We start from the raw sequence: 16272 nt of genomic DNA, 5'->3' as shown, positions 1-16272 counted from the left end.
TTAGTTCCATTCGACAACATGCGGTCTGGAAACTACTCATGTAGAAAATTGGGAAGGACTGTGGGGTAGACAGAGTGATCATACATGAAGAAGACAACATGCTGGATCAACATTCTGTATGAAAGTCTCCTTCTTTTATGGGTGACATCATTTAAAAAAAGCTCTGACATTGTTTCGACCGTGAGAGGTTGTGGTTTTCAAGCTTCAAGTGATCAATGTAAACAGGATGTTGTGTATTGTTATGATGTATAATCATCATATAAATCCAGCTGTTTATTAAAATCATTTTTGTTACATGTAAAACTAAATCACAATGTCACAGTATTTTGAAGCAATGTAGAAATATGATTTTTTTTTACATTCATGCTGCTGTAGCTCAATAGTTTACAGTGTTAGGTGCCTATTTGCGTTTTCCACCACATAGCTCAGGGCTATGTAGAGTCCAGAGCTCTTTGCATTTGGACACTAAAGATAATTAGAAATGAAGACTTTTAGGACTTTACTAGTTGGATGCTTGTTCCAGGGCAGTGCCTCACCTGTAGTGAAGCCAGGGCTGGGATTGCAGCCATGATGCTAAGGACAATGGCGTTGATTTACAGTGTACTAAGGGAGTAGAAGCTGTTCACTTTGCAAAGTAGATGTTGGTGCACTTGTGTTCACTTTAAATACTCAAACGTGTTAGCATCAGTCCTGTTGTATTATTTTCCTGCGCACATGATCAAGTGAACATTCAGTTTGCTAAGTTAATAAAATGTACTTCATTAGTAAATCAATTGTTGTTTTCCAGACTCCATACATACTAATTACAGACTGTTCTACTAAAGAAGACAAAAAAAAGTTATCCTAATGAAAATACAACCTGATATCATAATTTGTATCATTTATCATACAGTGAATAGCAAGTATCAAAATATCAAAATTCTTCATTATTTTGCCTGTAGCTATTTATTCTGCAAGAAATCTAAAATGGTTTTATTTTTGCAAGGCGCCATTCAGCTGAACGTTGTCTGAGGGGGGTAAAACTGCCAAGCTTACAAGCAATCTGAAAGGTCTTGAAAATATACTTTTGCAAACATTCCTGTTGTCTTATGGTGTAGCTGTAGAAAGGTCATTGCTGCCATTGAGTGATTGAATAATTTAGTGGTTAATACATTTATCACAAGTCTGAGAAGTTTTGTTTATCTTTATCAGGTTTGGTTCCAAAACCGCAGAGCTAAGTGGAGAAAGAGAGAACGCTATGGGCAGATACAACAAGCCAAAAGCCACTTTGCTGCCACTTATGATATCTCTGTTCTGCCTAGGAGTGACAGCTACCCACAGGTAAATAAACTGGAAATAAATGTATCTGGTTAAGTGGGACTATTGTGGAGAAAAAATATGAATATTGCATTCTAACACAAGATTTAATATCCAGTTTACCTTTATTTCTTGTGCTGGGTTCCTGTAAATATACACAGTGGGGATGGAAAGTATTCAGACCCCCTTAAATTTTTCACTCTTTGTTATATTGCAGACATTTGCTAAAATCATTTAAGTTCATTTTTTTCCTCATTAATGTACACACAGCACCCCATATTGACAGAAAAACACAGAATTGTTGACATTTTTGCAGATTTATTAAAAAAGAAAAACTGAATTATCACATGGTCCTAAGAATTCAGACCCTTTCAGTATTTAGTAGAAGCACCCTTTTGATCGAATACAGCCATGAGTCTTTTTGGGAAAGATGCAACAAGTTTTTCACACCTGGATTTGGGGATCCTCTGCCATTCCTCCTTGCAGATCCTCTCCAGTTCTGTCAGGTTGGATGGTAAACGTTGGTGGACAGCCATCTTTAGGTCTCTCCAGAGATGCTGAATTGGGTTTAAGTCAGGGCTCTGACTGGGCCATTCAAGAACAGTCACTGAGTTGTTGTGAAGCCACTCCTTTGTCATTTTAGCTGTGTGCTTAGGGCCATTGTCTTGTCGGCCCAGTCTGAGGTCTTGAGCTCTCTGGAGAAGATTTTCATCTAGGATATCCCTGTACTTGGTCGTATTCATCTTTCCCTCGATTGCAACCAGTCGTCCTGTCCTTGCAGCTGAAAAACACCCCCACAGCATGATGCTGCCACCACCATGCTTCACTGTTGGGACTGTATTGGACAGGTGATGAACAGTGCCTGGTTTTCACAACACATACCGCTTAGAATTAAGGCCAAAAAGTTCTATCTTGGTCTCATCAGACCAGAGCAGGGCCGGGACAAGGGGTGGGCAGGAGAGGCGACTGCCCTGGGCACTGTGGTATTATGGGGAGTAGGGGGGCACCACAAGGAGATTGGGAGGAGGGGATTTGTGTTGGGTGGGGGAATTTAGGCGGGTGGAAGGGGTTAAGAATTGTTCTAGAGGGGCAGATTTGGGGAGATGTACTAGGAATGCTAATTTGGTGGGATTTGTGTTGGGAAGGGGGATGGGGGAAGAGGATTTGTGCTAAGAGGGGGGATTGGGGGGGTTGTGCTATAGAAGTAATATGCTTGAGGGGATTTTTTTTGGGGGGGGTGTGCTAGTAGGAGTGATTGGGGGGTATTTGTGCTAGGAGGGGAAGTTTGTGGGGGGAGATTTGTACTAGGATAGGGGATTGGGGGAGGGGAATTTGTGCTGGAAAGGGGGGGTTTAGAGTGGGGGGATGTTGTGTTTGGAGGGGAAAGTTGAGGGGTAGAGGATTTGTGATACGAGGGGGAATATTCATTTTTTGGGGAAGGGGATTTGTGCTGGGGGCATATGAGGAGAGAGAGAATTTGAGCTGGGTGGTTGGGGGGTGATCATGCAGATTTGCAATCAATTTTTTGGGGGGGGGGATTTTTGCTGACACATAATGCTCATATATAATGGGGGAGGTGAAATTTGACATGTTTGCCCTGGGCTCTAGATAACCTTGTCCAAGAACTGGACCAGAGAATCTTATTTCTCACCATCTTGGAGTCCTTCAGGTGTTTTTTTTAGCAAACTCCATGCGGGCTTTCATGTCTTGCACAGAGGAGAGGCTTCCGTCGGGCCACTCTGCCATAAAGCCCCAACTGGTGGAGGGCTGCAGTGATGGTTGACTTTCTACAACTTTCTCCCATCTCCCGACTGCATCTCTGGAGCTCTGCCACAGTGATCTTTGTGTTCTTCTTTACCTCTCTCACCAAGGCTCTTCTCTCCCGATAGCTCAGTTTGGCCGGATGGCCAGCTCTAGGAAGGGTTCCGGTCGTCCCAATTGTCTTCCATTTAAGGATTATGGAGGCCATTGTGCTCTTAGGAACCTTAAGTGCAGCAGAAATTTTTTTGTAACCTTGGCCAGATCTGTGCCTTGCCACAATTCTGTCTCTGAGCTCTTTAGGCAGTTCCTTTGACCTCATGATTCTCATTTGCTCTGACATGCACTGTGAGCTGTAAGGTCTTATATAGACAGGTGTGTGGCTTTCCTAAGCCAGTCCAATCAGTATAATCAAACACAGCTGGACTCAAATGAAGGTGTAGAACCATCTCAAGGATGATCAGAAGAAATGGACAGCACCTGAGTTAAATATATGAGTGTCACAGCAAAGGGTCTGAATACTTAGGACCATGTGATATTCCAGTTTTTCTTTTTTAATAAATCTGCAAAAATGTCAACAATTCTGTGTTTTTCTGTCAATATGGGGTACTGTTGTGTACATTAATGAAGGGAAAAAATGAACTTCGCAAATGGCTGCAATATAACAAAGAGTGAAAAATCTAAGGGGGTCTGAATACTTTCCGTCCCCACTGTGTATATATATATATATATATATATATATTATATATATATACAATTGAATCTAATACATAAAAAATCTAAAAGGTTTTTATTTTAGTAATTCAATTCACAGTGAAACTCAAGTGAAACTCATATATTTTATATACAGTAGATGCATTACACACAGAGTGATATATTTCAAGAATTTTTCTTCACTTGTTTAGTGGAATTATTGTGTATTGTGCAAATAATGTAACTCTATCTATCTATCTATCTATCTATCTATCTATCTATCTATCTATCTATCTATCTATCTATCTATCTATCTATCTATCTATCGATATCTACAGATATATATCTGTTGATATATATCTATAGGTAAAACACAGTGAACCAACACCAGCAGATGACATGGCTACCCAAATCATCAAGGACGATGGAAAATGTTGCATTTCATTTGGGAATCAAGGTCCCAGAGTCTGGAGGAAGAGTGGAGAGGCACAGTATCCAAGTTGCATGAGGTCCAGTGTGAAGTTTCCACAGTTGGGAGTTTCCATAGTTGGGGAGCCAAGTCATCTGCTGGTGTTGGTCCTCTGTGTTTTATCAAGCCCAAAGTCAGCGCAGCCCTCTACCAGGAAGTTCTAGAGCACTTCATGCTTCCCTCTGCTGATCAGCTTTATGGAGATGCTGATTTCATTTTCCAGCTGGACTTGCCACCTGTGCACACTGCCAGAAGTACCAATACCTGCTTTAATGATCATGGTATCACTGTGCTTGATTGGCCAGCAAACTCGCCTGACCTAAACCCCACAGAAAATTTGTGGGGTATTGTCAAGAGGAAGATGAGAGAGACCAGACTCAACAATGCAGACCTGCTATCAAAGCAACCTGGGATTCCACAGCAACTCAGCAGTGGCACAGGCTGATCGCCTCCATGCCACGCCACATTGATGCAGTAATTAATGCAAAAGGAGCCCAGACCAAGTATTTGTATAGTGCATATCATACTATACATGCACATATTTTTTAGTAAGCCAACATATCTGTATTAAAAGTCCCTTTTTTATTGGCCTTATGTAATATTCTAATTTTGTGAGATACTGAATTTTGTGTTTTCACCAGCTGTAAGGCATAATCATCAAGATTAAAAAAAAAGAAATGCTTGAAATATATCATTCTGTGTGTAACACATCTATATAAAATATATGAGTTTTACTTTTTTAATTAAATTACTGAAATAAATTAACTTTTTGGATGATATTCACATTTTTGAGATGCACCTGTATATATATATATATATATATATATATATATATATACATATATATACATATATATATATGTATATATATATATATATATATATATATATATACATTTAAAAAATGTACAGTAAGAGAGTAAGGTAAGCTGGATATTGAAAATAAAGTTTTTAACTTCTTGAATCAGAACACACTGTAAATGGCAGCTGCTAATACGAGTGCACTAAAGCTGAAGAATCAATCCTTTACAACCACAACCACCATGAGCAGTGTATGCTATACAGTATACAGGATACAGGTGATAAAAGCTCCTGTAGTTTATTGATATCTGTTGGGGTATTGAACATCTTGTTGCGGGATCACAGCTTCTGTCAGTAAAGGTTTTCTATAACATTGGCATTTTTGTATTTTTTGCATGGAACTCACTGACCAAATTAGCAGAAGATCCTGTGTAAAATATATGCCTAAAATACTTATATTTAGGTGTATGCAGTTATTCAAATAACTTTACACATGCACATATTTACAATCTGCAGATATACAGTACATGGCCCTGGAAGCAACTGTGTCCTACTTTTTTTGTATGCTGCTAAACACATTTCACATTTTAATTTGTGGGCACAGCTGTGTATAGCCCCATTGATTCCTATAGTGCTATGTTTAGATGAGTACAAAACTTTATGCTATACGCATTTAAATGCAGTGTTTTAGAGTCCATATGAATGAGCCCTAGGAGTACAAAGTCCCTTTACAATTTGAAATCCCATTCTTTTTCTAACTTTTCCAACTTTTCCAGATGTGTATATATGAGTATATGTGAGTGTTTCTTAACCACTTGCCGCCCGCCATATAGCAGAATGACAGCGGCAAAGTGGTTTCAATACCCTGGCTGGGCATCATATGACGTCCTCAGGATATTAAGCCGCTTCGCGCCCCCGGGGGGGCACATCGCGGCGATCGTTGTTGCGGTGTGTCCATCTGACACACCGCAACTCTGATCTAGGTAAAGAGTCTCTGACAGAGACTCTTTACCACGTGATCAGCCGTGTCCAGTCACGGCCGATCATGATGTAAATAGGAAGGGCCAGTGGTTGGCTTTTCCTCACTCGCGTCTGACAGACGCGAGTACAGGAGAGCCGATCGGCTGTTTTCCTGACAGGGGGGGTCTGTGCTGATTGTTTATCAGCACAGCCCCCCCTCGGATCCCACCCAGGACAACTATAATGCCGCCTAGGACCACCAGGATGGCCATCCACACTGGACCACCAAGTATGCCCCCCTAGAGCCCCCAGGGAAATACTAATCTGTGCCCAGGCAGCTGCCAATCAATGCCCAGGCAGCTGCCAATCAGTGCCCACTCACAATGCCTACCACTGCCAGTGCCACCAGGGATGCCTATCAGTGCTTCATATCAGTGCCGCGTATCAGTGCCACGTATCAATGCCCATCAATGCCCATCAATGCCCATATAGCAGAATGACAGCGGCAAAGTGGTTTCAATACCCTGGCTGGGCATCATATGACATCCTCAGGATATTAAGCCGCTATGCCGCCTATCAGTGCCCATCAGTGCCCAGCAGTGCCGCCTATCAGTGCCAATCAGTGCCCAGCAGTGCTGCCTATTAGTGCCACCCATAAGAACCCATCTTTGCAGCCTTTCAGTGCCCATCAGTGTCGCCTATCAGTGCCCATCAGTGCCCACCAGTGTCACCCAGTGCCACCCATGAGTGCCCATCAGTGCTGCCTATCAATGCCCATCAGTGCTGCATATCAGTGCCACCCATCAGTGCCTCCTATCAGTGCCCATCAGTGCCTCATATCAGTGCCCATTGTCAGTGCCCATTGTCAGTGCCCGCTCATTGGTGCCACCTCATCGGTGCCGCCTTATCAGTGCCGCCTTAACAGTGCCCATCAGTGAAGGAGAAAACTTACTTATTTACAAAATCTTATAACAGAAACAAAAGCAAAACTTTTATTTTTTTCAAAATTTTCGGTCTTTTTTTATTTGTTTAGCAAAAAATAAAAACTGCAAAGGTGATCAAATACCACCAAAAGAAATCTCTATTTGTGGAAACAAAATGATAAAAATTTAGTTTGGGTACAGTGATGTATGACCGCGCAATTGTCATTCAAACTGCCACAGCACTGAAAGCTGAAAATTGGTCTGGGCAGGAAGGTGTATAAGTGCCCTGTACTGAAGTGGTTAACCTTTGATAAATTTAGCTACCTGTCGATCTGGTCTAGTAGAAGGATCTTTTATGGGTACATTTACCCAGTGAGGATTATTTACTATTCACTAAATAGGTGTGCTGCCACTTTAAGGTGCTATTCGTACAAATATAGTTACAACAACAATGTATTATTAATAGAATTAGTGCAAAAATATGAAAATAATTCAGAATTGAAACAATCAAAAATCAATAAAAAGCCCATATATGTGAAATAAAGCGAAAAAGTTCCAAAGTAGACAATATCGAACTGTGAATCGATCCAAATGATAAATGCTCTCCAAGTTAATGACACCAGTGCTTACACACTCCTTACCAGTTGGAAAGATCTCAATAAACCCATTACGCTTTGCTGTGATATTGCCACAATATTCCCAACGTAATTCAGGATTGATATGGCTCCACACAGATGGAAAGATCGCAACTTATAGAGATCAAATGTGCCTGATGGTGACCCAACCACAATATTTCCAACAGCTACTCAGGTCTGCTATGGCTTCATTCCTATGGCATATGAGGTAAAGACAGAAAACTCACAGTACAGCAAATCTTAAAATCATAAAAATGTATTGTGGTAATCCACTCACATGAGGTAAATGAGGAAATCACAGTATGCAGAAACCAAGATGATGACACAAGCCTAGACTCCACCCAATGCGTTTGCACCACACAGTCATCATCAGGGAAGGAGATTTATTTACTACAAAGTTGTGAATGTTCACGTAGTGTTTAAGGTACGTTGTGTTCACTTTGCACTTCCTCATGCAAGAAAAAACAAAACTTAAAAACTGGATTTCTGCATAATTAACCACTTTCCGTGGGCTTACTTTGCCTGGAGGGTGTACATGGATGTTCTCACATTATCGCGCTGCCCATGCATCGGTGTAATCGTCAAGTCCTTCGAACTTGGCTGATCACAGATCGGGGTAAATGGCCAATCACAGCAGCCCTTTACCACATGATCAGCTGTGTTCAATGACAGCTGATCACGTTTCCTGATTATCTGTGCAGTCCCAACAGTGCCCACCAGTGCTACCAATCAGTGCCCACCAGTGCTGCCAATCAGTGCCCATCAGTACTGCCAATCAGTGCCTATCAGTGTCTCCTCATCAGTGTCATATATCAGTGCTGCCTTCCAGTGCTCATCAGTACCGACTATCAGTGCCCATCAGTGCTACCTATCAGTGCCAATCAGTGCCACCTATCATTGATATCTATCAGTGACACCTATCAGTGCCCTTCACTGTCACCTTCCAGGGCCCATCAGTGCCACCTATCAGTGCCCATCAGTGCCCATCAATGCCACCTAATAGAGCCCATCAGTGCTGCCTATCAGTACAGCCTTATCAGTGCCTCCTCATCAGTGACCACCAGTGCCACGTCATTAGTGCCCATCAGTGCCACCTATCTCTGCCCATTAATGCCACCTATCAGTGCCCATCAGTGCAGCCTCATCAGCGCACATCAGTGTAGGAGAAAAAATACCTGTTTGCAAAATCTTATAACAAACTAGGAAAAATAATGAAAGGAAAATCCAGATGGTTGCACACCAAACTGAGATCCAAATGCCTTTATTTGCATAAAACAATGAAGAACATGAGAGCACTACATGGACAAGCAAGGGAGGAATGGCTTACATGTTTTGCACATGAATTATGCTGGGTTTTATGGGAATAAAAGCATTTGGACCTTGGTTGGGTGTGCAGCCATCCGGATTTTCCTTTCATCATTGCTTCAGCTGCGACTGGGTGAGCACCCTGCAGTGAGGAGACCGTGCTGTTGGAGCCGGCTCACCTGTGAGCAGCGTGGACCTTTTATTTGTTGTACCGAAACTAGGAAAATGTTTTGTTAAAAAAAACAAATTTGGTCCTATTTAGTTTGTTTATCAAAAAATAAAAACCTAGTGCTATTTTTTTTTAAATGACAATTTTTTTTTTTTTTTGCATTTTAATGCAAATATGAGATCTGAGGTCTTTTTGACCCCAGATCTCATATTTAAGAGGTCCTGTCATGCTTTTTTTTTCTATTACAATGGATATTTACATTCCTTGTAATAGGAATAAAAGTGACAATTTTTTTCTTTTTTAAAAAAACAGTGTAAAAATAAAAAATAAAAAGTAAAATAAATAAGAAAAAAAAAATGTTTTTTTTTAAACATGCCCCGTCCCGACGAGCAGAAGCAAGCGCATATGTTGAACGGTGTTCAAACCACACATGTGAGGTATTGCCGTGATCGGTAGAGTGAGAGCAACAATTCTAGCCCTAGACCTCCTCTATAACTCAAAACATGCAACCTGTAGAATTTTTTAAACTTCACCTATGAAGATTTTTAAGGGTAAAAGTTTGTCGTCATTCCACGAGCGGGCAAAATTTTGAAGCGTGACATGTTGGGTATCAATTTACTCGGCGTAACATTATCTTTCACAATATAAAAAAAAAATTGGGCTAACTTTACTGTTGTCTTATTTTTAAATTAAAAAAAGTGTATTTTTTAAAAAAAAAGTGCGCTTGTAAGACCGCTACGCAAATACGGTGTGACAGAAAGTATTGCAACGGCCACCAATTTATTCTCTAGGGTGTTAGAAAAAAAATGTATAATGTTTCGGGGTTCTAAGTCATTTTCTACCAAAAAAAAAACTGTTTTTAACTTGTAAACAACAAATCTCAGAAAGAGGCTTGGTCCTTAATTGGTTAATGTTTGGGGGTTCTAAGTAATTTTCTACCAAAAAAAAACTGTTTTTAACTTGTAAACAACAAATCTCAGAAAGAGGCTTGGTCCTTAATTGGTTAAGAAGCAAAGTGATTATTCACTTTTCGAAGGAAAAAATCTCTACTGCCTTGCTACAGAAAAGTCTATGTCAAGTCAAAAATATATTTTCTAGTTTTGCATAGAGGAGGAAGCATTAGAACTCTTTGATGGTTTTCATAGCCATATGGATTTCTGTTAGAGAGATTTACCCATATTTCCTGTCCTGCTAACAATGGTTTCACCAAGCAAAAATAAAAATCCACAGTACGGGCACAGATAGAAATAATAATTTGACAAAGGTTCTAGCTTTCCTCCACTCTACTAAAGAAAAGCAGTTTTTTCTGTCTGTGTTGCTGTTGGAGAGTTCCCTTCACTTCCTGTCTGGTAAAACAATCTTTCTAACAGCGTTCCGGATAGCAATAAAAATTGGGGTTCTAACCGATCCCCAATCTATCCAAAAAAGTTTTGACTGGATATACTCTTTAAGCCTACAAAGTAAAATGAGTATAAAGAAGTAGCAGTGCTTACTAATAGGCCATCATTGGCATTAAAGTTTCATAGCAAGGTAGGGTAAGGCTGACCATTCCAAGCTCATATTTATATTGAATCACCTGAAATTTGAGCCATGGGTGGCCTTGCCAGGAACACCTAGCTCTAAAAGCTTCAATCTGAAAATCAAAGGAGCGAGAAGAAAATTCTCAGCCAAACAGTGACTGCAGGCAATCGAGGAGCAGGGGCTGTCAGAATACAATAACCATCAGAGAATATTCCTCCATCCACACTGTTTAGCATAGTTCAGGTAATATATTGATTTCTTCTAGGCTGAACAAGAGAAATCTAACTTATATGGCAAGCCTTAGCAAACAATCCCAGCTTTGTGCTGCTGAAATGACCAGATAGCTTGTATGTGGCCATGTTGTTGTCACCTTTTTGATACATTATAAAATACAATTACCTTTGGAGAAACTTAATTGACAAGTCCTCTAAATTAGGGGAACGGGTATTCTGCATGAACCTTTTATGCAGCATCACAGGGCACCTTGAATTGGAATTTGGCAATTCCTGTAACTATAAAGCAAGGAAATTTGGGGCCCGCTCCTGGTCCCCACTCCAATAAACTCTGGTGACTCACACTAGAGGGGTGCCAGCGGGGAGCTCATCCTGGCTCAATATATGTGTATACAAGACAAAAAGCCTAAACTCTGCATGCTAATTCAGACCACGCCCCTTGACATGTTTCACCCTGCCCAAAAGGCTTAGTCATGGAGTCCTGTGGGCACATCTATGACTAAGCCCTGTGGGTGAGGCAAAACACATTGGGAACATGGCCTGGGTGCCGTTTTTACTTGTTTGACACCTGGGTTCTTGTTGGGCTTTTTCAACTATATTCAGCCAATTCCTCCTGAATATGCTGAAATTCAAGCTGTGGGTGGCCTTGCCAACACCACCTGGCTCAAAAATTAAGAGGAGCAAGGTGAAAAATTGTCGACCAAATATTCTTTCAGATATAATTAATTTTGCAGTACTCTGACAGCCGAGGGTGTCAGCAGCTGTCAGAATAAGAGAGCCAGCTGGGAAAATACCACCATCCACAATGTTTAGCAAAGGGTTGTATCAAAAAATTTAAATGTGTATGGCTAGCCTTACATTCTCGATGAAAAATTGCTCTGACTCCTGGGCTGCATACTAGTTTCAGGATAGTAAATGTAAACTCATATATCCAAAACCTCATTTTTAGTCCTAAGTGGTGCTTGCTGTTAAGTAAACAACTTAATGCACATTACAGCTATAGACATACTCCTCTCCGCTTTCAATTTTGATGTTCTTTTAACTGTATTTTGTTTGGACTGCGTCTATGTTTTTGTTTATTTTTGTCAAACAGATTTCTTCTGTGAAAAAAGAACTAAATGTCTGAGTAGGATTTTGATGGAAAAAAAGATCAATGTTACCAAATCTCCAGGCATAGTAACTGAAATTCTTTGAGATCTGAAGTATTTTACTGTAGTTTTTTGGCTTTGTAAACTCTTGAATAAACTGTTCAGTATAAGATACTATTATACCTTTGGGCACTTTTTTGGTAAAACTTGGCTCCTAGTGGCAAAGTATTGCATGAAATAAACTTTTCCAGCCAGGACATCTGTTTTCATTTCTCCTTTGTCCTTTTTTTTTAATGCTCTATCAGAAATGTTGCTCCATCTCCCCTTTTACTTGCACAAGACAAAACTCGTCTTATGCTTCAGAAAGTTGATGTTGAAAGAAGTACAATTTTGTGGTATTATTATGTGTTTGTTGTTGCCAATGTTTTAATTAACACAACAATTTCATTTGTTTTACTTTTCTTGGTACTCTCAAAAGTATATTTTGGAATGAAATGTATGAAAACGATAGCAGTAGGCTCGTTAATATATATATATATATATATATATATATATATATATATATATATATATATATATATATTTTTACGAGCAATGCTGGAATAAGCTCTAAATATTAGCTGTCTTAATCATACAGACATGACCAAACCTGTCAATATAGGCTGTCATTTTTTTTATTTATTTTGGGTATTTCTATAGCGCCAAAGATTTATACAACGCTTTACATAATGTACAATCACATAATTCACTGCCCTCAAGCTTACAATTTAAGAACTAACATATCAACAGTCTCTGGAGTGTGTGCAAAAACCAGAGCACTTGGCGGAAACCCACACAAGCACTGGAGGACATGCAAACTTCATGCAGATAGTGTCCTGCATGGAATTAAAACTTGGGACTTCAGTGAAGCAAAGCAGAGTTGCTAACTACTAAGCAACTTTTCTACCCAAGTATGTTGGTACTCAAATACATGAATCTATGCGTCATTTGGGATTTCTGGTAGTCATACCCTAGACATCGTGTTGTTGGATGAAAAATTTGTTGGATGAAAGATCTGATACATTCACAGGTTGCCAGTTGAGCAATATCTATCTATCTATCTATCTATCTATCTATCTATCTATCTATCTATCTATCTATATATAGATCCCTGGCTAACGGGACGGTTTTTTATTTCCAGGCAGGCTAACTTCAGACCATACCTGCTTTTTGCGACTGAGTGCCTACAAAATAAAACCAGGATGTATGCCCTTATGCTAGCCGCTGTTTTAAAGCTACACAATTTACCAGCATTCTGTGCAACATATTTTTGTTGCTAATAATGTTTTTAAACATGTTCTGTCCATAAAAAGCAAATCTTCATTATATCAACTGGAAAACCATCTTACCTGTGCTGAATATCAGCTTTTACCTTTCTTTAACTGTTCCAAGATATGTGAAAACCTCCAGTATTGTCCCTTTAGTGTAGTAGTAGCAGTTCACAAAAACAAGGTTACAGCTTTAGATTGCTTGACTATTAATACTTTCATACACATTTATTCATTCCTAAATGCATTCATTAAAGCATTTATTCACTAAAAGTTTTTATTTTAGACAATAGGAAAAACATACAATATATAGCACTTCACCACAACTAAACAGAAATCCATTTTCAACAAAGAACAAAAAAATTTGACTGAGTACAATTTAATTTATTTTTCCTTTACTGTTACCTTATCAAATATAACCTAAAAAGCTTACAATTGATGAAACATAGCATGTAGTTTTATAGGTAGGTTCTGATCCATTTTAATATGAGAGACTTTGCCCATGGTATTTTGGACTGACAACAGATATCCAATAATTGCTCTTTTGAGATGATAGTAAAATGTGTGACATAAATACTCCACACCCTTTAGCAAGCTCATTAAAATAATTCTGAATCAAACCAAAGTATGGTTTTCTACACTACTGATGACTATTTATGATGGGGTGTATATAACTTTTTGACAATGTTATTATGTTTATTCCAAATCACTTTATTCAAAGTCGCATATTCATGGATTTGTTCAGTTTATAACCATTTTTAATTTTTTAACAGATTCAGAACAACTTGTGGACAGGAAATCCAACTGGAGGATCTGTGGTGACGTCCTGTATGCTGCCCCGAGAGCCTTCTTCTTGTATGTCCCCTTATTCTCACTCTTCCCGTACAGATTCTTCATATGCCAGCTTCACAAATCACCAGAATCAGTTCAGCCATATGCCACTTAACAATTTCTTTACCGAATCATTATTATCGGGATCTACAAATGGACATTCCTTTGAACCTAAACCAGAGTTTGAAAGGCGGTCATCCAGTATTGCTGTTCTCCGAATGAAAGCCAAAGAACACACAGCCAATATTTCATGGGCTATGTAAATTTGACTGTTACTTAAAACTTCAAGTGGATACACTATATTTTGTAATATTTAACAATGTATAAAGCCAACATGCAGAATATTTTTCAGAAAATCGTGTTTTTCAATGAAACCTTGTAAAGTATTTCTTATGTTATAAATAAATATAATAAGCACTAAACTAAAAATATAACGCATTAATGTTGTAGTCCATAACTGCAAAAAATATAAATACGTTAATTTCAGCACTTTCCTAAATGAAATGAAATGTAAATCACTGGGTACTTTGTTGGGTTACCTGTCATTCAGGTAGTAGTCAATGGAGCTGATTTACTAAAACAGAAGAGACTGTTCACATTCACTTAGCAAAGTGAAAGTTAGTAGTAAAAGTGAATCTAAGTTCTTCTTAAATATCCAATCATGTGCTGGCAAAAAAAACCTTTGTTATTTAACTTGCCATGCTTATGGGTATTTAAAATGAACGCCGTTCACCTTATTTACCAAAATACATTTTTCAATGTGACTGAACAGTCCTTGCTCCTTTAGTAAAGAAAATCCCAAGAGCTGAATGACTTCTGCAAGCTGGTCAAAAATGTATACAAAGTCCACTTAATTGTACAGTCTCTTCATAATACAACTTCCCTGGTGTTAGTTGAAATGCATTCTGTTGTATTCACCTCCTAGAAGTCTATAAAATGCTGCTTCATCTCCATCTACCGTATAATATGTGGCATGGGATTCTGACCACCACCTGTAGCAAGACCAGAGAGTCTTGCCCCACTCCCTTTTCTTAGAAGACACAGCTGTTTTATGGTCATGTTTTTCTTTACATATTTCTGAATGAATAAGGCCATCCAGACTGATGAAATTGTGCTTACTGGATGGTAATTATATAAGCACACATGTACTTCCATACCATATTTTGCCTTCAATGCAATTGCAAGTAACATTTTGGTACACTATCCAAAGTTATTTGCAATACATACAGGAGAAATCCATAATGTTGTTATGCTGAATGATGAAGATGCATGTACCATCACCTTTAAAAGAGAAGTATGTTTTTTTTTCTCCAGTTTCATACTTACCTAGGTGGATGCAGCATTGGTCCAATGCTGCATCTGTCCCCTGCCACCTCTGCACTGAGAACTGAGCAATCGAACACCACCGCTGGCTTGGTTCTCACAGCTTGAGCAGAGAGCTACTGACTGTCAATCAGTAGCTCTCCGCTTTGCCCCCTCCATGCTCATTGGAGCGTTGAGCTGTGGAGGAGCGGGGAGCGGCTGTTTCAGGCTCTAAGCTGCTCGCTGAAAGGCTGAGACGGGTGTCAGTCCAGTGACATCAGCAGACAGCGGACTCCAGTCCTCTCTCTGCTGAAAACGGGTCACAGGAGTGCAAAACAAATTGCACTCCTGTGACTCATAGGAGAAGCCCAGCCAAACAAGCTCAGGCTGAACTTCTCCTTTAAAGTGAAAGCTCAAGCAACCAGATAGATACCCAGTTTACATGCATAATTATTTACTGAGCCTTTGTCCTGGTACTGGACATACTGTAGGTGGTTATATTGATGCCTTGTCCTATCACCGGCTAAGGGTATTAAAGGAACACAAGAAGATGCATTGCTGAACCAGAAAACCAAATTACTGAACTAGGAAGTAAATGTGTCACTCTCCTGACTGTGCATTATGCCAAAGGTGTGTAAATCTCATGAACGGTTGAAATAAATACTAACAGATAGGTTTTTCAAGTGTATTTAGCTGTTTTCCTGTGATTACATTTAAAAATGTATTTTTAATCCAGGTACCGGTACTTTTGTTTTGGATACAGTAGGGAAAGGTAAGAAAATCTGTAGGTTTTATTACCGTATGTGGCTTGGTTGACCGTTGGCATCTGGATGAAAAGTGAGGGAAAGTCTAAAATTTTTAATTGCCACCACTACAGTAGTAAAACGGGAAATGTTCCAATGGGAACACTTCCCCTAGCATTCCCCCAGACTTTGACCAATTACTATTCCTCACAGCTTTCTATAACATTACATTACCTGA

General features: G+C 39.4%; 1 protein-coding gene across 1 annotated transcript in view; it reads left to right on the top strand.

The window, feature by feature from the left end:
* Nucleotides 1–14318, top strand: part of ALX1 (ALX homeobox 1) — a 39440-nt gene extending 25122 nt beyond the window's left edge. The window contains 2 exon segments of the mRNA XM_073624036.1: nt 1192–1320; nt 13932–14318. Coding sequence (XP_073480137.1) covers nt 1192–1320; nt 13932–14252 — 450 coding nt within the window. The 3' untranslated portion in view covers nt 14253–14318.
* Nucleotides 14319–16272: the final 1954 nt, after the last annotated feature.

The sequence above is a fragment of the Aquarana catesbeiana genome, linkage group LG03 (genome assembly GCF_042186555.1).
Source record: "Aquarana catesbeiana isolate 2022-GZ linkage group LG03, ASM4218655v1, whole genome shotgun sequence".
Taxonomy (NCBI): domain Eukaryota; kingdom Metazoa; phylum Chordata; class Amphibia; order Anura; family Ranidae; genus Aquarana; species Aquarana catesbeiana.
The sequence above is the reverse complement of the archived record's forward strand: the minus strand, read 5'-3'. Positions and strand labels throughout refer to the sequence as shown.